The sequence below is a fragment of the Schistocerca piceifrons genome, chromosome 2, assembly GCF_021461385.2.
Source record: "Schistocerca piceifrons isolate TAMUIC-IGC-003096 chromosome 2, iqSchPice1.1, whole genome shotgun sequence".
NCBI lineage: Eukaryota > Metazoa > Arthropoda > Insecta > Orthoptera > Acrididae > Schistocerca > Schistocerca piceifrons.
In genome coordinates, this window is record NC_060139.1 from 200,146,297 (window position 1) to 200,168,991 (window position 22,695).

Here is a 22,695-nt window from a genome sequence, read left to right on the forward strand (position 1 = left end):
TTCTAGGGGACTAATGACCTCAGCAGTTGAGTCCCATAGTGCTCAGAGCCATTTGAACCAGCCATTAGGACCTGAAAATGAGAGCATAGTGTGTTGAAACCGATTGTCCTAAATAAAGAAATATTTTATGGGATTTTGGCTGTTGATTTGTTTTTAGCAGTAGAACTGTTCTGCAGTCAGCTGCTTATTCCCGTTCTCTAAAGTTTCTCGATAGTGTTTCGTGGTTCCCATTTGAGTTCACAAAGCATGTCCGTATCACTCGCATGTTGATCGAATCCACCGGTTACAAACTTTGCAGTAAGTTTATGAATTGCTTTGATGGCATCCTTTAATCCGACTTGGTGGGGATCGCAAACACTAGGGCGGTACTGAAGTGTTTACGCGATCTCTTTATTAGATGAGCTACATTTTCTTAAAACGCTTCCAATAAACCGAAGTCGACCAATCGCCTTCCCCACTACCGTTCTTACGTGCTCGTTGCATTTCACATCGCTTTGGAGCGTTACGCGTAGATATTTAATCGACATGACATTGTCAAGCAGCACTCAATGTCTTTTTCGAACATCACAGGATTGTTTTTCCTACTCACCTGCGTTAACTTACATTTTACACATTTACAGCAAGGTGCCATTCACCACACACATTTACAGCAAGGTGCCATTCACCACACAAAAAAATTCTAGATCATTCTCTATCCTGTTGCAGCAAAGCAGGTGGATTCCATCCAGCTGTTACGTTTTTCTTCCCTCCGGAAATTATAATTTTTTTTCAATTTTAGTGATGTCTTCAATACTGTTTTCAATACCGCCATTTTTATTACATGTGCGCAATACCTAAAATCCCGAACATTGACTCAGGGCTTATCCAACTTAACTTTATTGCCCATCACATTCCTTTCCTTATCAGAAGGTAATAAGCTAGCTAGTTTGCCTAAAAACAGTGCTACTTACAAAACATCAGTAATTTCAGATCTCTTAGTCCATATGCGTATGTAAACATATACCCAATCGCTAACTTCCTGACAGGTGAAAAAACGATAGAATTAAGTAATGTATTCTTACAGTCAGTGAGAAACATATGTTAGCAACAGCTGGACTCAGTTCCGGAGTAATTATGATCCTTAATTAAAACATTGTTATTGAAATAGCATTCCATATTTAGACAAACTAGCCAACGTAATTCTACAGAAATTATCGTTTTATGAAAAAGTCCTTTTTAAAACGAATTTTCCTCAACCACTCAGAAGTATAAATACATAATTGTAATTTAGAAAAATTCAGCAAACAAAAATAGTTAAATTCATTTTAATTATTATAAACTTATAAAAGGGGCATATTAGAAGCCATTTTAAGTCAGTCTGCGGTGAGTTGTGGATCGGGCGAGATCTGAGTCCTAAAATACGGGATAATGTACCGTAGACGAGTTAGTACAAATTACAGGTCAGAAAATGTACCGCAAATTTATCCAGATTTCGTGTCCAGGAGTTTATTCAATAAATCAGAGACTGTTTTAAATGATAAATTGAAAGTGAATGTCTAGTTAATTTTATGAACTGTTTTAATCTTGTTATAATGACTAGTGCAAAACTGTGACAGTAGTATCAGACCGTGAACTGTGTCATTTGCAAATGATGTGCACTTCGTTTTCGTACTGACATGGCTCTTAGATTTCAAGTACAGTGACTTGAGAACTTTATACAATGACTGTTTTAATGATTTGCTTGACACACGTTAATAATTGTGCTTAGTTCCATCTGTGTTAGGTTACTGCAATCGAACAATATTGCACGATATCAGTGCTAAATATGCCTAGCTGTTTATGAGTACAAAATTCAAACATATGACGAGCTAGACAAAAAAATGGTATATATAGCAATCAAAGAGCAGTTAAAGTGTTTGATCTGTAATCTTGGGGTTGACTATATTATTCAAAATAGCTTACTTTCAACTACCAACTTTTCAGCCAGATTCGACGGAGGCGCAGCAACCGTGGGCACATTTCTGCAGTTAATGACTATGCTACACACTCTACAGTCACTCAACGACAATACTTCCCCTCATACGACAGCGTCTTCATCGAACAGTTGCCGATTGCTGGTTACCTTATCCGTCAGATCGCATACATATACAGCGTGAGTCAGCAACTATTGCCACCTAGGATAGCTCCGAAAGTATGATAGTAGCTGAAAAGTTTGTGGGACAAATGTTGGATGGGCCAACGGGGGGCCATAACATGACGGTGGTTTTTTGTTGCTAGGCAGGGTCGCGTCAGAGATTTGAAGGTCAACTTAGTTTTTTTTTAATTGGATCCTATAGTTTGGTACTTATTTTATGATAGCGGCAATCGAGACGAATCCAATGATGTGTAACAGTAAGGTCTTTGAAGGTCAACGAAGGTCACAAAGGTGGCATGAACGTCCATTTACAGAAGGCGTTCGAAGTGATGACCATTGGCATCAATGCAGAGCTGCAATCTTCTTATTGTGGATTGAGTGGTATTCCCTATCACTGCGCACTTATGTAATCCAATGCTCTGACAATTCTCCTCGTATATCGTGCAGATAATATTCGCCGAATATTGCGTATCCATCTAACATGCCATTGACATCCAAACACCATTCGACGGTTCTGCAATACAACACTAATAGGAACGGTAAGACTAGTATCGTCGAATAAAGCGAAAGTGAATGATGGATTCCTTCGAAGAACAAGTCGATATGCTTGTCATTTACGGGAAATGCCAACGAAATTCAGTGAGAGCTAGAGACGTATACGCTGAAAGATACCTTCAACTCACTCACCCTACACGTCGTACATTCAAATGTGTGTATCATAAATTGAGAACAACTGGATCTTTGATGCATCGGAAACATATCCGGCGAAGGAAAGCTACTAACGAGGAAACGGAAATTGGTACTCTTGCCACTGTGGTTCGAGATCCTTGTGTTAGTTCTCATCAAATGGCAAGGGAATCTGACATGAGGCAGACTAGTGTTGTTCGTGTTCTGCATCGCCATAAATATCATCCTTACCATATCAGTCTCCACCAAGAAGTAACTGGTACGGATTGAATGCGTCGCATTGAATTCTGACGCTGGGTTCAACTTCAGATTCAGACGGATGACACATTTATTAATTCGATTTTATTTACTGACGAGGGTACATTTACGAAACATGGAAATGTTAATTTGCGTAACAGGCATTATTGGGCAATTGAAAATGCATGCTGGCTGCAGCAAGCTCCACACTAAAAACCGTGGTCGGTGAATGGATGGTGTGGGATTCTGGAGGACACAATTTAAAAAAAAAATTGTTAAAATGGCTCTGAGCACTTTAGGATTTAACATCTGAGGTCATCAGTCCCCTAGACTTAGAACCGGACACCCCACACATCCATGCCCGAGGCAGCATTCGAATCTGCGACCGTACCAGCAGAGCGGTCCCGGACTGAAGCGCCTAGAACCGCTCGGCCACAACTGCCAGCTGGAGGACACAATTATAGGCCCCTACTTCATCGAAGGAAATCTTAATGGTGGGAAGTACACCACATTCCTGCAAGAAATGTTATGTCTGTTATTGGAGTAAATTATAGGCCCCTGCTTCATCGAAGGAAATCTTAATGGTAGGAAGTACACCACATTCCTGCAAGAAATGTTATGTCTGTTATTTGAGTAAATACCTTTTGGAAACAAGGAACAGAATGTGGTATCAACACGATGAGTGTCCGGCACATTTTTCGCTGATGACTAGAAATGAGTTGTAGAAACAATTCCCAAATCGTTGGATTAGACGCGGAGGAGATGTGTCGTGGCCGGCTCGTTCGCCAGACTTGACGCCTCTGGATTTTTTCTTGTAGGGATTAAAAGACATTGTTTATAAAGACGTTCCAACTACACCTGAAGATATGCGAGAGAGAATTGTCAGTACATATGTTTCGGTAAGTGTCGATGTGATAAGGAATACCACTCAATCCATGATAAGAAAATTGCAGCACTGCATTGATACCAGTGGTCATCACTTCGAACATTTTCTGTAAATGGAGGATCATGCCACCTTTTCGACCTTCGCTGACCTTCAAATACCTTACTGTTACACATCATTGGTTTCGTCTCGATAGCCGCTATCAGAAAATAAGTACATCCCATAAAAAAAAGAAAATTTGACCTTCAAATCTCTGACGCGATCCCACCTAGCAACAAAAAACCAACGGCATATTATGGCCCCCCTTGTCCCATGGCACGTCTGTCCCACAAACTTTTCAGCTACTATCACACTTTCAGATTTATTCTTGGTGGCAATAGTTAGTGACGCATCCTGTGTAGAGAACAACAGCGGTCATATTACACTGAACTTCTGACGATACCCTTGTCTCTGATGAACACTCGCCGTTGAGGACAACGTACTGGGTTCTACTGCTTAAGTAGTCTTCGACCCACTCACACATTTTGGGAATCTAATCCGTATGCTACGGGGACACTGTGTCAAACGCTTTCCAGAAATCTGGAAATATGGAATTTGCGTATTGCTCTTCATCCATGGTTCGCCGGCCGGGGTGGCCGAGCGGTTCTAGGCGCTATAGTCTGGAACCGCGCGGCCGCTACGGTCGCAGGTTCGAATCCTGCCTCGGGCGTGGATGTGTGTGACGTACTTGGGTTAGTTAGGTTTAAGTAGTTCTAAGTTCTAGGGGACTGAGGACCTCAGATGTTAAGTCCCATAGTGCTCAGAGCCATTTGAACCATTTTTTTGAACTGTCAGATGGGCATCCGATCCGAACCGTGCACGCTCAGTAATGCATCTCCAAAACTCTGTCAAAAGATGAGCCCGGACAGCACATGACAGTCTATGTCTGATAGGATGAAACCATCCTCAAAATATACGAGGAAAACAAAGAATTAAAAAATACACAATTTTTCAGTGTGTGGCTAGCGCTGTAACGTGCAGTTCTGTTTGACGCCTGCCAGTATATTTTAGTATGTTGACGACTCCCAAGCATTGTCAACAATAAATCGTTGGCATTTGTTTGATGTTGCTGCGAACATAGCTTACTTTTTTGGCCACAGGGTGGACGATACATTTCACTGAGAAGACTGCTGTTTTGTCTCTGTGTCATTTGCATACAGTAATGATTCAACGGCACTTAAGATCCAGGATAGTAAATTTGGATAATCTCAAACCATTGTTTGGAGTTCAGTGCATAGCTAAACCTGGTGGTCTCATTTTTCGACGGTCAAAAGATGGGGAACGAAAATTCGCTGCAATAACGTCTCATGTTCAATTCGTCAGCCAGAATACATTGGCATGTCTCGTTTAAAGTTCCAACTAGTTCACAGACGTCATAGACTGTCTGCCATCTGTCCTTGGCAATAACGCGGGAGTCCTAATTAAAATATATAAGCTTACATTGCAAGTTCAGATTAAAATTGTTGTGGGTTGGCAGGAGAGCCAACACAGTGTTCATAGAGGAAGCCGAAAGGCACGCGTTTTAGCTCACGCAGGCTGGCGTGAGGTCTGGAACAGGACAAGGAAATTAGAATTTAGAAAAACGGACGTAGCTGGTGGAATACTTAACTTTAATCCATAAATGGTGAACGTCGGTCTGACGGTACATGAATCACAAGATCAATAGCAATTGATAATGGCGCCTTGCTAGGTCGTAGCAAATGACGTAGCTGAAGGCTGTGCTAACTATCGTCTCGGCAAATGAGAGCGTATTTTGTCAGTGAACCATCGCTAGCAAAGTCGGTTGTACAACTGGGGCGAGTGCTAGGAAGTCTCTAGACCTGCCGTGTGGCGGCGCTCGGTCTGCAATCACTGATAGTGGCGACACGCGGGTCCGACGTATACTAACGGACCGCGGCCGATTTAAAGGCTACCACCTAGCAAGTGTGGTGTCTGGCGGTGACACCTCAAAAATAACTTATTTTGATTACGCATTTTGGGCGCTTCTGTTGTCTTCCGTGTTTCCGAAACAGTATGACAGTTTGACAGTCTTTTAATCATTTCTAATTCTTGTCTTTAACATAGCAAATCTTATGAAAACAGCCGCCTGGAAATACTACTAAAGCTGTTCAGATACAATGAATGATTATTATTGTAATCCACAGCAACACAACAAATAAATCGATATAAAATAAGGAAACAACTGGTACTGTAACGAAAGCTTCTTGATAATATTTCAGTTAAAGTAATGTCTGATAGTAAAACACCAATTAGAGCAGAACAAAGAAAATCTGCCGCAGAGGTAATACCAAAAAATATATAGAAACATTCGTTGGAAGCTGAACTGAAGTTTTTAAGGTTGGGAATGGAGGGCTGGGCTTTTATTAACCGACGATGTTGAGATAAATATCGTTCACTGGAATATTTTCGGAAGGTTCAATCATTACAGTCTACATTGGAGAATCCTTCGTGGTTGCGGAACCACCATCCTGGAAAGAGATTTCGGGCACCACCGATTAGCCCGTAATGACCAGAGACCTGCAACTGAGATCAGTGTAGGAACCACGACTCAATCCCAACGTCACCAACCTCTCACATAGGGCAGGCAACACAGTATCTGATATAAAAACGGACTCAAAGTGCAGTTTTATGCCAAGAACATTCAGAAGGGATGTTACGTTCGAAGTTTCATAAATGCAGTATTAATAAATTTTTATAAACTTAAAAACTTTCTAAACTCCACAGAGCCTCGTTTTGAAAACGAGATTTCAAAACCGACTCTAAATGTTATCATTATTCAAGAAATTGAACTTTAATGATGTGTTAGCACACACTCAATTTTTAATAATTAATGTCACTGTTTCATCCCACCATAACATGTACAACAACTAGAACCCTCTTCCCTAATCACCACCGAACACAACACACATTAACTATTCCAAGGGTCTGTGGTGCACTATATCTAAATTCAAAATCAGGGGGCAGTCCTACTGAGGGGGTAATAGTTCAAATGGCTCTCAGCACCATGGGACTCAACATCTGAGGTGATCAGTCCCCTAGAACTTAGAACTACTTAAACTAACCTAATGACACCACACACATCCATACCCGAGGCAGGATTCGAACCTGCTACTGTAGCGGTCGCACGGTTCCAGACTGAAGCGCCTAGAACCGCTCGGCCACACCGGCCGGCCTACTGAGGTGGAAAGACAGTTCTTGTACTAGAGCTTAAAATTAAATTAAAGACAACACCGATCATCTATATCAAAGGCCGCGTAGACTGGAGTTTATCACAACTTATAAAATCATCAGGTTTCTGCACACACTGAACATGGCAAAACCGTAAATACACTTCTTGGCATTTTTCGGTAGAACGCATAAGGCGTATAATACCTCCACAGGCACTACAGCTAACGGGCATGCCCCTCGCTCTTGTCACGCGTGTGGCGCCAGGAAATAAACCTCAACTAGAATTCCAAATGCAACAAAGTTTTTCCCGATCAGCTCGAAGGCATAAATCCTGGAATCACGTTACCATACAAGGGTGTAAAGCAGCACTGTATAACATCCTTTTATAATAATCAGCACAGAGACGGAGAAGGAACAAACCACAACTTGCTATACATCAAGCAAGACAAACAGAACAACAGAAATACGACACAACAGTGCTGGAACACCTGACGTGGGCCGCACTCCATGCAAACCCTTCCCATCAACTCGGACAATACTAACCTTGTTCCGTGTCCATAGATGGTGCAGATGACCCGCCACGCAAAATCCGTCGTTATTAGTGGCGTTTGCTGTCAAAGTTTTTCCGCAAAACTCCTGTCGTGGTTGCTGCACACGAAATAGCACCTAGCCTCACTACAAGATTCTTTCTGCAAGTCAATGTGAACTCTCAGCAAAAAAGCAAAATGAATAGATCGGAGTAAGAGCAACGATGAAACAAATGCTCGCAATGCACAATTTCGCCCAAATGAGCTTGCGTACAGAAGACGACCGCCAACTACAACAACGGCGTTACCTACAAAATCAGTAGCAGACATAAGGTGTAACATAAAGCAATCAAACTTAATGTAAACGAACGGTGTCCTTCCAGTACCCGTATACCTGTATCTGGGATCAATGAAACCGCCATACTATTGCAGCGCCATCCTTTCAGACATGACTCGGAGGAGGCTTGCCCAATTGACTGTTGCAAAAGCTGCAGATAAACTATGTGGCCAGGACACCAACCGTTGGAAATGAGCGTATGGCGTCAGTGGCCGGGAGTTCCCAATCGAGAAGTTCGGCCGCGAAGTGAAAGTCTTATTGAGTGCGACGCCATACTGGGCGACTTGCGCGTCGACAGTTGGGATGAAATGATGATGAGGACAGCAGAACGCCCAGTCCCTGAGATGAGAAAATCTCCCTCCCCAGCCGAGAACCGACCCCGGCCCCCGTGCGTGGCATTCCAACGCACTGACCGTTCAGCTATTGGCGCGGACAATCAACCGTTAATTTTGCCCTATTATGCCCGTGCCGCATAGCGTTACTTCGGCGATCAAAACAGAAGGTCTAACGGGCACCAAGTCGCTGAGCCGACTCATGCTCCTCTCCTTAACGAGCCCACGTGGCACACACATAAACATATTAAGGCTTTTTTTCAGGAATTCATTGTTTGTATAAGTATTTGTTGAAAAGTAATTCATCTTTTTACTACACTGGTCAAAACAATTAGGGGATCATTTGAGATATCTAGGTTCTGATGTATTGTCATCGGCAGAATGAACTAAAATGATTCGACGTCTTTCTGTCGGTTCTACGGAGTGGAGACAACAACATTACGGTCACCGAGATAGTGGCAATAACAGAAAGTTGCTGCAAAGCGGTTTGGTGTTGACTTGTGTTAACTCTACCATACGAATTACACAAGCAGTTGGGTTAAGATAGTGTAGTGAGCAGGTAGCGCAGTGCAAGAACGATGTGACTCCCCGAAGTTATGGCATGGAGAGCCATAGGACGGTTGGAAGCGGGTCAGGCACAAAAGGAGGTGGATAGGTTAGATTTCACAGAAGTAGCTGTTAGTGTGCCGGCGGTAACGTTAACAAATTCGCATGGCAAGTGGTGACAATTATTTTCCACTTCTGTGGCGAGCAGTTATTTTGATCATCCGAAGTCAGGGTGAAATACAATTTAATAGAAACTTACCGTAGAGGTCACCTCTGAACTGCTCATTGTGCTGTTATGATACAGAGAATTATTATTAGTTTTAACATAATGATTACTCCAAGGTTGTGCATGTGAAAACTTTACAAAATATATCTATCAATTAGAATTCAAAGTCTTCATCTGTAACCATAGCCCTGATCCCGCTGAGCAAATAGAGAACAGAAACATTTCTTTCAGTGGGCTGGACAAGGATGTGGACTTGCAGACTGGGAACTATGGTCAGTATGTTCTACATCGCTTTCTGGCTGACCACAGAAATAGTTTCCAGGCTCTAGTAAAACACGGCGAACAATATTCTAATATTTCCTCCTGTTACTAATGACTGAGGATGAGTATTATTATTATTATTATTAACTCGCAACTCCACATGGTGACTTCAGATCGGCGGGTTAACAATGAAGGTGAGTGTGCTGGCCAGCCTGGATGTGACTGTTTAGGCGGTTTCCCACAACCCACTAGGTAAATAGTTACCCAAGTTCAGCATCATTTATACGATTCGCAAACATTTAGAAAACGTTCCCTCACTTACACATGAAAAACACTACACGATGGTAGTTGGGCTACAGGTATTTCCTCCAGGGGAAAGGGGGGTGGGTGGGTAAGGGGGGTAACGTGGTTTTGGCAGGAAGGGCATCAGGACACCGTTTACATTAACCATACCAAATCCGGTAATAATATGCCAACCGTGCGCCAATGTTGGAAGGATTCAAAAGAGAAGGAAGAAGAAATTGTAGTGATTAAGGCACAGGACTTACTTACGCGATTTACATTTTCGGTAAATTCCTCATTGGATAAGGCGAATGCCGCGATACGTACATCAAAAAGACTAAGACCGATTATCTACTCCGGCATAGCCAACCCCTAGCTCCGGCTTTGTCTCTCGTGATGTCATCTTGGACGGAACGTTAACCTACTTCTCTCCTTTGACGCATCATGTACTTTCGGCGTTAGTGACCATATGCTCATGAGCACCCTGATCGTCTGATTTCTTAATGTGCGATTTCTTCTATTACCATTGAAATGACACGACTTCGGTCCCAAATGCATTATATGTCAATAGTGGTGCATTAATGTGTAACCGATCAGCACTAATGCTGCTAGTAAGATGCCCGGCTTGTAATGTATCACTATCTATTTTTTTCGTTGCTGTCATTTCAATACTCTTCAAGCTGTATGATTTTTTTAAAAAGGAAAAAAAATGTTTTAAAACATTAGAAATTATTAAGTGTGGGCACAGAAATCTATGAAATTTGTTGGTGAATATGGTGGTGGCTGTGTACAGGTAGTGAATTGGTGGAATGGGTGTATATTCCTTGATGACGTTACAGATGGGTGGATGGGTAGCGTCATGAGAAGTGAAGTAATACCGAATGGAGTTTGGTTGTGTTTTTTGTGGGACTGATGGAAAGGTAGATAGTTTTTTGTTGTTGAGGAAGAAGAGAAAAAAGAAAGGAGCGAATAGCCAGATTTGTGACTCTTCGTTTGATACTAATCTGAGATGAAGGGGTTCGCATAGGAGAAAGTTGGTACTGGTTCCATTAGACCGGTATCAAGACGATTAACTCAGAAAAGTGCAATATTCTTTTTTTTAATGCATGACACAGAGCTGTATTAAGAATCTTTTATTACGACCGTTTTCCGTATTCGTATTGTACTACCTTCTCCGTGTGAAAAGATTAATATTACTCATGTGGCATGTCTCTTATTGACACCAAAAAACATATTATATACACAGGGTGGTCAGAAAATGTCTGAAATGCTTGTTGGGATGTTGCAAGGCAGGTTGTAGTGGGGCATAAATGGTAAGAAAAAGTCTATACGTTGCGCCGTTTCCTAGTTATTCATCACTGAAGTTAGCCAGTCAGCTCGTCGCGTGAGAAAATTCAAGTTTCAGCTAACCAAATAAATCACGTTGGTCAGCACCGCTCCTATCGGGACGCTTCAATGCGAGCGCTCGATGCTCTGATTGGTTAATTTCAATGCTAAATAAACGGCGCAACGTATCCAAGTTTTTTTCTTAATATTTATCTCTCGGCCAGTCGTGCCCTACAACATCATTACAAGCGTGTCAGACATTTTCTGACCACCCGCAGCTATGTTCATATAGAAAGGCAACAAATGTTTTAACACAGAAGAGGGTGTGACCATTATAGCAGAAGATAGTTGTTATCTGCTAAACTAATGAGTCACATCCTACTCCCTCGTAAAACACTTATTACCTTTTGCATGTGCGTAATTGTGAAGATTTTATATATTTTAATGTTTTCCGTGTCAATAATTGAAGTGACAGCCGAATAATATTAGTATTCTCATAGCGAGAATATGGTAAAATACCGAAACTGGTTGTAATAAAAGATTGTTAATATAGCGCTCAATTACGCATTTCAGAAAACGCATTACTGATTTTGTAATGCGCCTGCGAAGATCTGCCCTGATAGCCGAGCTCGTTGACTCTTTCTTTACGAGATTCGGGCAGGCAAGCCTAAACTGGGTGAGCTGGTCAGCTCGGATGAGAATTTTAGGCGGTTTCGTACATATAACTACGTAAATACCGAGCTGGCACCTACGTACCACCTCACAAGTGCTGGAATATGGATTAAACATCGAAAATATCCGTAGTGTATGAAACATATCGTTGTAGGTATCGACAGTTTGTAGTTAGCGTCACGTTTGTTGCTTTAGTACGCAACTGGTTGCAGTTGCCGCGAAAAGAGTGAATATTGGGATTCCCCGTGCCAGTGTCATGGAAGTCTCGATTGTTCATCGGAGCATGGAGTTGGACCTGAAGTTAAAAAGCTTCATTGAGTGGTAAAAAGCTAGTTATTTGGTGGTGTGTGTACGTGTGTGCCATGCAATAGTGCAAACGATACATAGAGTTTACAGCTTGAGACAATTCGTACTTGCTATAAACTTACGTTCGTATACATCTGCTGCGCCACGTTGACTGAATCAGGAAGGTCTTGGTTATGCTCACGAGGAAGCGATGGATAGTGGTTTGACTATGACAGACATTCAGATTTATGTACGAGTAGCATGTGAACAACGTAGACCTGAGGAGGGAAAAATTCAGAGTGAAGTTGACTTTACCAGATTTGTGTTACTTTAATCGGTGCAATAGTATCCATTCACTCCCTCTGGAAGCTTTATATTGTGCTGGAACACTTCATTATCTCTGCAGGTGACAGTGCCATGATGGAAAGAGAAGCCTGTGCTGAAACTTCAGGTACGTTGTACAGGCCATATCGCTGCAAACTCCTCTCACGATCCCAAACCTCCATACATGTTTCTCAGTTCAGCTACAGTTCCCTAAAAAGTGGTATAGGTGACGCACGGTATACCAGTCAAGCTTTCCCACTGGAAATTGAGCTACTTAAGGTGACCCTTTCATGGGTTATCTTGGTGAATCGGTGCTTAGGATTTCATCATATCTGTTCTCTGTGAAACTCTCGACAATGTCCCTTGCAGCGCATTGGATTCTTCAGAAGATGCAGGCAGGCGACTGTATATGAAATAAGTCTTGGGACGCCATTACGATGGGTTTATTTTCAACCCGTGAAAAAATTAGTAACATTTTAATATCATGAAACGATTCCCCTCAAAAATGTTAATAGAATCCGAGAACATGATAAAGTCGACCATGAAAAAAAAAACCTACTGGCGAGTTCGGTACGCAGCAAAAATCTCGTGCTTACATCGCAACACTTCGTAGCCCTTCGCACGTCATCGGCAAATCAACTATATTCATTTGTTTACTGAATTTACTCGTTTACTGCACAGCATTATTATTGTATTCAAGCTTTGATGACATGTAGGCTTCTCCTAGTACCAATTTTGCCAAGGGAGTGTTTTAATCATTAATTTTTAATAAAGTAAAATTAGCTTTTCGCGCCAGGACACTAGTGGTTCCCCTAAGTGCTCAGTGCCGAGTAATATCTGTCCTCAGGGCTTGCTTCCCTCTACCAACTCTCGTGATTCACCATAGCGTCATATGGTCCACTTGTTACATCTGCCTCACTGGGAACCACTTTTCCACTACCTGCTGTCTTACTATGCAGCGCTGCTTAAGGCCAGGTTTTCTCTAAATTGAGCTAAAAATAGACGAAGTTTGGAATTTTTTTCGAAACAATGAAAAGACATACAAGGGACCTATTTGGAGATTATAACTGATCATACTCTGAACTTCATTTTAGATTTACAATACAAAAATGGCGCCCGTAATTATGGTTTGATGAAGGGCCTGCCAATTCTGAAGTACGCAGACTGCTTGCCGTGCAGCCTCTCAGGAGTTATCTGAAATCAAAAATGGATAACGTCAGTCTATACTTCACTAAATTTATGGGAGCTTATACCTAACAACAATGAAACAACCTTAAATTTAACGATATGGTGCTAACTCAAACTTCGAGTTCGATTTTTGGGCTTTTTTCACTCTTTATGCCTTTACAAAAAATAGTTAATACGAGTATTAACGAATTTCAAATATTATAGGTACAAGCTCCCAAGGAAACTGTTTGCTTTTCGGAGCTGAATGGTTGAAGTTAATAGAATGAATCGTTTTTATTTTACGCTGCACGCAGTTTTGAAAAATCGTTTCTCCAGTAAAAACTTTTATATGTATTATAAGTTCAATTTCCGTGAAACTATATGTTGTTATATATTTTTGATGTCGCTGAACACAAATCTGAAGTTAAATAAATGTTACTCCATTCCATGTCCGGAGTGCGGGACCTCGGCTTATCGATTTCCAGTAATAAAATACTAGCAGCCATTATTTTGCTTTTATTTGTTTGGCAACCAGTTTCACAATTACATTATGCCATCTTCAGGCCTGCATGTATCGAGTAACCCTCGTGTTAGAAACCACTCGATATATTCAAGCCTGAAGATGACATAATGTAACTCCGAAACTGGTTGCCTAACAAATAAAACCAAAATAACGGCTGTTGGTATTTTAGTATTGGGGATCTGAAGTTAGGTTCAAAATTAAAAATGGTTAATCCAATATGGCAAATCAAAAATTATGTTTTGATTAATTTTGACCTAAATATGACCAAAGAAAAGGGTTTTCGTTATTTACGTTCAGTCTGCAATTCCAGGACCGTATATTAACCCTTCCTCTCACTCGTATTGTTCCTGGACAGCAATTCCTTCTTTCTTCTTGGAGAGAAGGCTGAGATGGATGTGCTGCGTCCGGCCGTCTGCACACATTGTTTGTCAGCATTTTCGGAGAGTATGTTTGAATGCATACTGCAATATAAATCATTTTGTCAACGTACGTCACGTCACGAAAAGTATTTTAGCTGTGCTGGGCGCCTGCAGCTGAGAGCGTTCCGCGGGTTGCCGTGACACTGCTTCGAACAATGGGCTGTAGAAACTTCTGTAAAGCACGGATAAAAACCTTTTCGTCCCAACGCTCTAGACACATAAACCGCTCAAAAAGTGCAATAAGAAATCGAATTTTCGAACTTTTTGTATGAGATCTTGGCACTAAGGCAGCGAGTTGACTTTAACTATCTCCAGAGTTCCAGTAAACGTAAAATTTGGAAAAATAAATGTCCTTCATAACAAGGGAAACCTCACGTCGTGTAACAAACTTTCCTATCACCTACCGTCTCAGTATTGCTATTATATCAGCCCGGCCACTTACAATAGGTAGCACCTACGAGTCTGGTGTGACCGCTCAATGTCATTCAATACGATCATGACGACACCCCTCGATCGACGTTAGCAATTGTGGTGTCACTCGCCTTCATACATGGCAGTGGACGTTTGAAAATTCGTGGCGCTAGCTCAATGGTCGTCAATTGATTTAAATGTTATTCCCGACTGACTCTTGATTCAATTACTGCCACGGGGGTGAGGAGAAAGAACACATCCTGGTGATACCAGCATTATGCGTATTTAGATGTTCGATTAATCTGAATGGTTTGCAATGTTCCAGCGATTCTATTCGAACTCTATGCTGATGTACCAACAAGGACCATTTTCGCAGATAAACATGCAAGTACGTAATGTATGTTCAGTTTCTTAATATAGTTCGTCGCACTCACACATTATACATCCGCTGTAAGAACAATTTCATGCATTTACATTTTTTGTGTCCCACAATATTGGTTGGCTAAATATTATGACGATACGTTGCATACAACTTCCACAGATATTGGTTATCATGTTCAAAAATGGTTCAAATGGCTCTGAGCACTATGGGACTCAACTGCTGAGGTCATTAGTCCCCTAGAACTTAGAACTAGTTAAACCTAACTAACCTAAGGACATCACAAACATCCATGCCCGAGGCAGGATTCGAAACTGCGACCGTAGCGGTCTCGCGGTTTCAGGCTGCAGCGCCTTCAACCGCACGGCCACTTCGGCCGGCGCTTATCATGTAGTCAAGATTACGTAATGAAGCCAAAATCGTGGATAAAATTGAAATGTAGTTTGTTTATTAACACTTTTTTTTCACTAACTAAATATGAAATATGAATCGGGATTGGAGGTGATGACCCTATCCTTCTTTTCAGTATCAGAATGGTCGATATCGTGTTCTGAATAACGCGTCTCATATAATGTCCAAATATCGACACGACCCAGGCTCTCAATTCGGCACTTAAATGTCTATTCTTCGCTCTCGAAATGTTCGATGTGATTGTCTTTCACACGCAGGGTTCAATTTAACGGTGCAGTTAATAAGCGAACTATTTTTATGCTGGGGCGTTGTTTGTATCAGTTACCCCCGCAACCGTCCTCGGATAAGATTCTCTTAATGTTCCGCGCACACGCGTTTCACAATTTTATAAAATGCAGAATTACGTAAACTATAGCCTTCCGTTGCATACAACTTTCGTGGGTTCCGCAGCTATAATAGTTTCCCAAGAGTATTTTTCCCAGCTAACGCAAAGTTCGAATTATGTTGTCGGAATCATTTTCACTTCACCCGACAATAAACGTCTCTGATCACTTCGTCACACGTAATGTATTTTAAACGTGCTTGAAGAGTCTTTAAATAATCTCCTTAACGAATTTCACAGTCACGTACCACTTTTTCATCGACTAGCCCGATCGTGATAACTGAAGGTAGAGAGCTCAATAATGTGTTACATGTTCTTTTATATGTATTAAAAAACAAACGCGCCCCTATATCTTTTCTTTTATATGTATTAAAAAACAAACGCGCCCCTATATCTTTCTGTCCCGCTTGGTCTTTGCTACTTTGCTTTTCATTACTCTTCGTTATATTGCTTCTTAGTAATACTGTGCAGTTATTAAAGTTTCGTATTACTTTCCCCTTTTTAATTCTTCCAACATAAAGTCTATTTATCCCCGATTTTGTCCGCAGCTCGTGGCCGTGCATTAGCGTTCTCGCTTCCCACGCCCGGGTTCCCGGGTTCGATTCCCGATGGGGTCAGGGATTTTCTCTGCCTCGTGATGACTGGGTGTTGTGTGATGTCCTTAGGATAGTTAGGTTTAAGTAGTTCTAAGTTCTAGGGGACTGATGACCATAGATGTTAAGTCCCATAATGTTCAGAGCCATTTATCCCCGATTTTAATTAATATGATGCTAATTGACACGCCTGCCCACAAAGTACCGTTATACCGGGTACGCAAGAAAATGTTTCCCAGTAGTAGCCTGCTTCTGTTCCAGATTATAATAACAATTTTTATTTCCAGCAAACATCGTCCAAGGGCTGTTTATGTTGGGTCTGGCCTTCTCCGGCTGCAACTCCGTTGTGGCCGCCATCTGTCTGACAGTAGCGCTCTCAGCTTCCGGAGCAGAGACTGCTGGACCCATTGCAACGTATGTCGACCTCAGCCCCAACTTTGGAGGTAAACTCTTCAATTTTAATGTACAAAGTAAATTAGTGCCCGTATATGCATTGGCGCAACGCCCCTTAATCGATGCTGCCGAATACGCACGATGACTGCAACACCACCAGTAACATGCTAGGAACTTTCTTATAGTGTGTTGCAATCTCTTGCTTTCCTCCCATTCTCCATATCTGTAAAGGTTACTCTATAGATATAAGAATATCCGCCTCATTCAGTAACTATCGGCGCTTTCTAATCCTCGAACGCTCACCGTTTTGATTCCATCATCTGCTTACCCTCCCAGCACTCCAAACTTTTACCAACTCATTAAATTCCCCTTCCTTCACATCCACACACACACACACACACACACACACACACACACATACACGGGTCTTTTATACAGGTTGTCTGGGGTACAACGCAAGATTCTTCTATTGGAGACTGAGGACAAGGTACTGAGCAATGTTACATCAGTATATACGTTAGATTAATAATTATAGCTATTATAAACTGTCTGTTTTTGGGCGTGAGCAGATCAGTGGTAGGCTTATTCTCATAAGAATCGTAGAAAACCAACACTGAAAACAATAGTTCAGATATACATGCCGAAGTCGCAAGATTAAGAACAGATAGAGAGACTATATGAGGATACTGAACGGCTAATTCAGTAGGTAAACGGAGATGAAAATCTAACAGTCATGGGGGACTGAACTGCGGTTTTAGGGGAAGGAGTAGAAAAAAGAGTTACGCGAGATTATGGACTTGGTACTAGGAATGAGAGAGGAAGAAGACTAATTAAGTTTTGCAAAACTTTCAGCTAGTTATAGTCAATACTCTGTTCAAGAACCACAAAAGGAGAAGATATACTTAGAAACGGCCGGAAGATACGGAAAGATTTCTGTTGGGTTATATTTTGGTCAGGCTGGGGTCCCGGAATCAGATATTGGTTTCTAAGGCGTACCCAGGGGCAGATATAGACTCAGATCATAATTTGGTAATGATGAAGAGTAAGCTGAAGTTTAAGGAACTATTCAGGTAGAACCAACGCGCAAAAAAGTGGGATACGGAAGTACTAAGGAATGCAGAGACACGCAGAAGTTCTCTGAGGTTACAGATACTACGATTATCAACAGCTTAGGAAGCAGTTCGGCAATTCGCTTGAAGAGGAATGGACATCTCTGAAAAGGGCAATCACAGAAATTGGATAGTAAAATGTAGATACGAGGAACGTAACTGCGAAGAAACCATGGGTAACAGAAGAAATACCTCAGCTGATTGGCGAAAGAAGAAAATACATAAATGTTCAGAGTAGCTTAGGAGTACAGCAATGTAAGTCAGTTAGGGAGAAAATAAACAGGAAGTGCAGAGAAGCTAAGGCGAAATGGCTACATGAAAAATGTAAAGAAAACGAAAATGAAGTGATTGTCGGGATGACTGACTCAGCATATAGAAAAGTCAAAACAAAATTCGGTGAAATTAAAAGCAAAAGTGGTGGTATGGGAAGTCCACTGTTAAATGCGAAGGAGGGAGAGTATTGGTAGAAAGAATACGCTGAGGACATCTGTGAGGGGGAGGAATCATCTGAAGATGTGATATGTGAAGGAGAGATAGGGGATCCAGTATTCGAATTAGAATTTAAAAGAGTTTTAGACAACTTGAGAGCAAATGAGACAGAAGAGATAAGATTCCACAGAATTTCTAAAATCATTGGGGGGAGTGGCAACAAAATAATTACTCACGTTGGTAGAATGTATGAGTCTGGCGATATACCGCCAGAGTTCCGGAATTTTCAAGACTGCAAGAGCCGACAAGTATAAGAATTATCGCACAATTAGCCTGACAGCTTGTGAGGTAACGGGCGAATTGTGGCGCCCTGAAAATATTCTAAGTTGGCCTGGTCGCACAGGACGCTTGTCAAAGCCGGGGCCCGGCAGCAAACACGTGGTGCAAAATGTTAGCCGGACGAGAGGGGTAGCCCCGGTGCATGCTCCAGCCGCGTGGCTGGGAATTCCGGTGTGACGAGGACAGTGCTTTGTGAGAATGAAGGAGATACGCCGGGAGTGTCAAGAATGGCGGACTTTGTGAAACCTTAATGGCAGACATTTCACAGTTCGTATAGAAATTAATAGTAGCCAGATGAGTCATGATACTTCAAAAAGAAGCATGTACATTACCATTATTTGCACGATAATTCTGATGATGTAATCAGATTTTCAATATCTTTATTAGTTTGAAGTTTAGTATCTGACTGTAAATTAGACACGTAACCCCCAGCAACGAATTTCCAAAATGTAAACGCTGCATCCGATTTCGTCGAGCGACGTGTCTTTAGAACGCTATTAGTGTAAACCTAAATTGGTACAAATTACAGGCATGTAACTTCAATAGTATATGAGTTATTGGAGGTCAAAGTGACCGATTACTATCGATCGCGTCAGGCCATAAGCACCCCACAGTTACACGAAAAAACGGTAGCGGCATGCTTATAAACATATTTATTCATCTATGTTTTTGTTTATATCCGATATATGCTATTCATGAAGAAATTGGTTAGATATTTACTGTTTTTCAGAAAGCCTTCCTTTCGTTACTATTCCTTTGATATAGGCTTATTTAATTTGTATTTAATAATGTATGTTAGAGCGTGTTTATGGTCCAGCCGTAGGAATATTTATTTAATTTCAAGTATTTGAATGTAAATCCAGTAATTCGAATATGTTTCATTATGTTTGTGAGTGTGCGTTGGTATGAAGACATGGAGGGAGCGCTCTAGCCAATCACAGCGCTCATTAATGGTGAGACTGTATGGAAGTGGGGGAAGACGATCGTTTTGAGAGAGGACGGGGCGGTTTTGGAAGGGGGCGGCACAGGACACGGGAGTGAGTGCTGGGCGCGGACAGTACAGCGCGACGGACGCACAGTCGGCGGAAAGACTTGGACAGTGGAGCGGTTTGCGCGTGGTCGTGGAGAATAGAAATATCTCGGAGTGCCGACCTGTCCTCTTGTGTGATTTCCGTGGCTTCTGCAGTGAGGACGTAGTCTGCGTTTAGAAGTGAATATCTCACGAGCTATGTTGTCGTTCATAGCTAATTACGTGCAGTAGGAATCTATTGTTTCCCTGTTATTGTAATTATATTTTATTTATTTGCTGGACCATCGACACCAATAAGTGTTTTGCAAAAATATACCGCATTCTCAAAAGTACTTCTACTATCGTACTCAACATTTAAAGTCGTTAAGACAGTACCTGTAGATTTTATTTAACTGCTATCTTTCATTTATAAATTTATATGTTACTTTCATAATTCGCAGTTGCCGAGTGATAGAAACCTTCGATTCATGTGTGTGTTCTTATCGTATACTGCAGACTCAGCAGTATTTGGCTTGTAATGCGGCAACTACGTATTCCAGCCCTAGACAACGAAACCAGCCATAACTTTTAATATTGCAACGCTGAGTCGGAGGGTACGTAGTTGAGGGCCACTCATCACACATTATACTGTTTGAAAGCCCGCTAGCTCATGCATCTAAGTTCCTGATAGGATTAATATACAGAAAAGTGAAAAAAAAATTGGGGATGTGTTACATGACGTTTACTTTGGCTTTGGTAAAGGTAGTGGCATCAAACAGGCAGTTCTGACGTTGCGGTTGATAATGGAAGCAAGTTGTTGTTGTTGTTGTTGTTGTGGTCTTCGGTCCTCAGACTGGTCTGATGCAGCTCTCCATGCTACTCTATCCTGTGCAAGCTTCTTCATCTCCCAGTACTTACTGCAACCTACATCCTTCTGAATCTGCTTAGTGTATTCATCTCTTGGTCTCCCTCTACGATTTTTACCCTCCACGCTGCCCTCCAATGCTAAATTTGTGATCCCTTGATGCCTCAGAACATGTCCTACCAACCGGTCCCTTCTTCTTGTCAACTTGTGCCACAAACACCTCTTCTCCCCAATTCTATTCAATACCTCCTCATACCTCCTCTTCAGCATTCTTCTGTAGCAACACATTTCGAAAGCTTCTATTCTCTTCTTGTCCAAACTGTTTATCGCCCATGTTTCACTTCCATACATAGCTACACTGCATACAAATACTTTCAGAAACGACTTCCTCACACTTAAATCTATACTCGATATTAACAAATTTCTCTTCTTCGAAACGCTTTCCTTGCCATTGCCAGTCTACATTTTATATCCTCTCTACTTCGACCGTCATCAGGTATTTTGCTCCCCAAATAGCAAAACTCCTTTACTACTTTGTCTCATTTCTTAATCTAATTCCCTCAGCATCACTCGACTTAATTCGACTACATTCCATTATCCTCGTTTTGCTTTTGTTGATGTTCATCTTATATCCTCCTTTCAAGACACTGGCCATTCCGTTCAACTGCTCTTCCAAGTCCTTTGCTGTCTCCGACAGAATTACAATGTCATCGGCGAACCTCAAAGTTTTTATTTCTTCTCCATGGATTTTAATACCTACTCCGAATTTTTGTTTTGTTTCTTTTACTGCTTGCTAAATATACATGGAAGCAAGGCTGAATAAAAATAAAGATACATCTATAGGATCTACGGACCTGGATAAAGCGTTGGACAATGTAAAATGGCTCAAGACGCTCGAAAATCTGACATAAATTGAAGCAAACCATAGGGAAAGATCGATAATATACAATATGTACAAGAATCAAAGGGAAATAATTACAATGTAACGCCAGGAACGAAGTGCATAAAAGATAGCTTCAATAGGTATTAAAATTCAAGTGAAAGGATATCAGTGATAAAATTCGGTAGTGGCATTTCTGTGCTGAGGGAAGGTGAAGAACAATCTGTTCAGTGGACTGTACTGTCTAATGATAACAGAATATGAATTGAGAGTTAGGCGAAGAGACACGAAAGTAATGAGTAATAGCAGAAGTGTGACAAGGAATAAACGTAACGCCAAGCCTGTGACCACGAAGTAGTTGAAGTTAAGGAATTTTGCTACCTTAGAAGTAAACAACACAGTACGTACGAAGCATGGAGGACATTAAAAGCAGACTTGCACAGGTAACCAGGGAATTCCTGGCCAAGAGAAGTCTACTGGTATGAAACATAGGCTTTAATTTGTGGAAGGAATTTCTGTGACTGTACGTTTGGAGCACAGCGTTGCATGGTAGTGAAACTTGGGCTATGGAAAACCGAACACAAGAGACTCGAAGCGTTTGAGATGTAATGTTAAAAATTAGACGGATTGGTGAGGAATGAGGAAGTTCTCCGCAGAATCAGTGAAGACGGGAACATATGGAATACGCTGACAATACGGAGGGACATGATGATAGAATGTGTGTTAAGACATCAGGAAATAACATTCTTGATTCTAGAGGGTGCAGTAGAGAGTAATAACAGTCGGGGAAGACAGAGATTGGAATACATCCACTAAATAATTGTGGACATAGAGTACAACCGCTGCTCTGAGATGCAGAGGTTGGCACACGAGAGAAATTCATCGCGGATGGCATCGAACCTTTCGGAAGACTGATGAATCAAAAGAAAAGTGGAGCGTTGACGAATGCTGCGTGGGAATATCGATTCTGATAAGCCTCTGTATGAGTTCTGTTTTTACAGTCGTAGTCATTTTGTGGTATGTATATCAGAAGTACAGATAGGGTGGTTGACTTTCTGGACAATAGGATCTCTTAATTCAACACGTTCAGCCAGGGCAGAGAGGTTTGTTACCCGCTGTGGGGTGGGGCGCGTGTTCATGC

The 22,695-nt window shown here is 41.6% G+C and overlaps 1 protein-coding gene across 1 annotated transcript in view; it reads left to right on the top strand.

Moving 5' to 3' along the window:
* The window catches only part of LOC124777801 (sialin-like), a 135,210-nt gene that overhangs the window by 88,000 nt on the left and 24,515 nt on the right, over positions 1–22,695 (top strand). Inside the window, exon 7 of the mRNA XM_047253317.1 lies at positions 16,818–16,973. Within this exon, the coding sequence (XP_047109273.1) occupies positions 16,818–16,973 (156 nt within the window). The remainder of the gene's footprint in view (positions 1–16,817; positions 16,974–22,695) is intronic.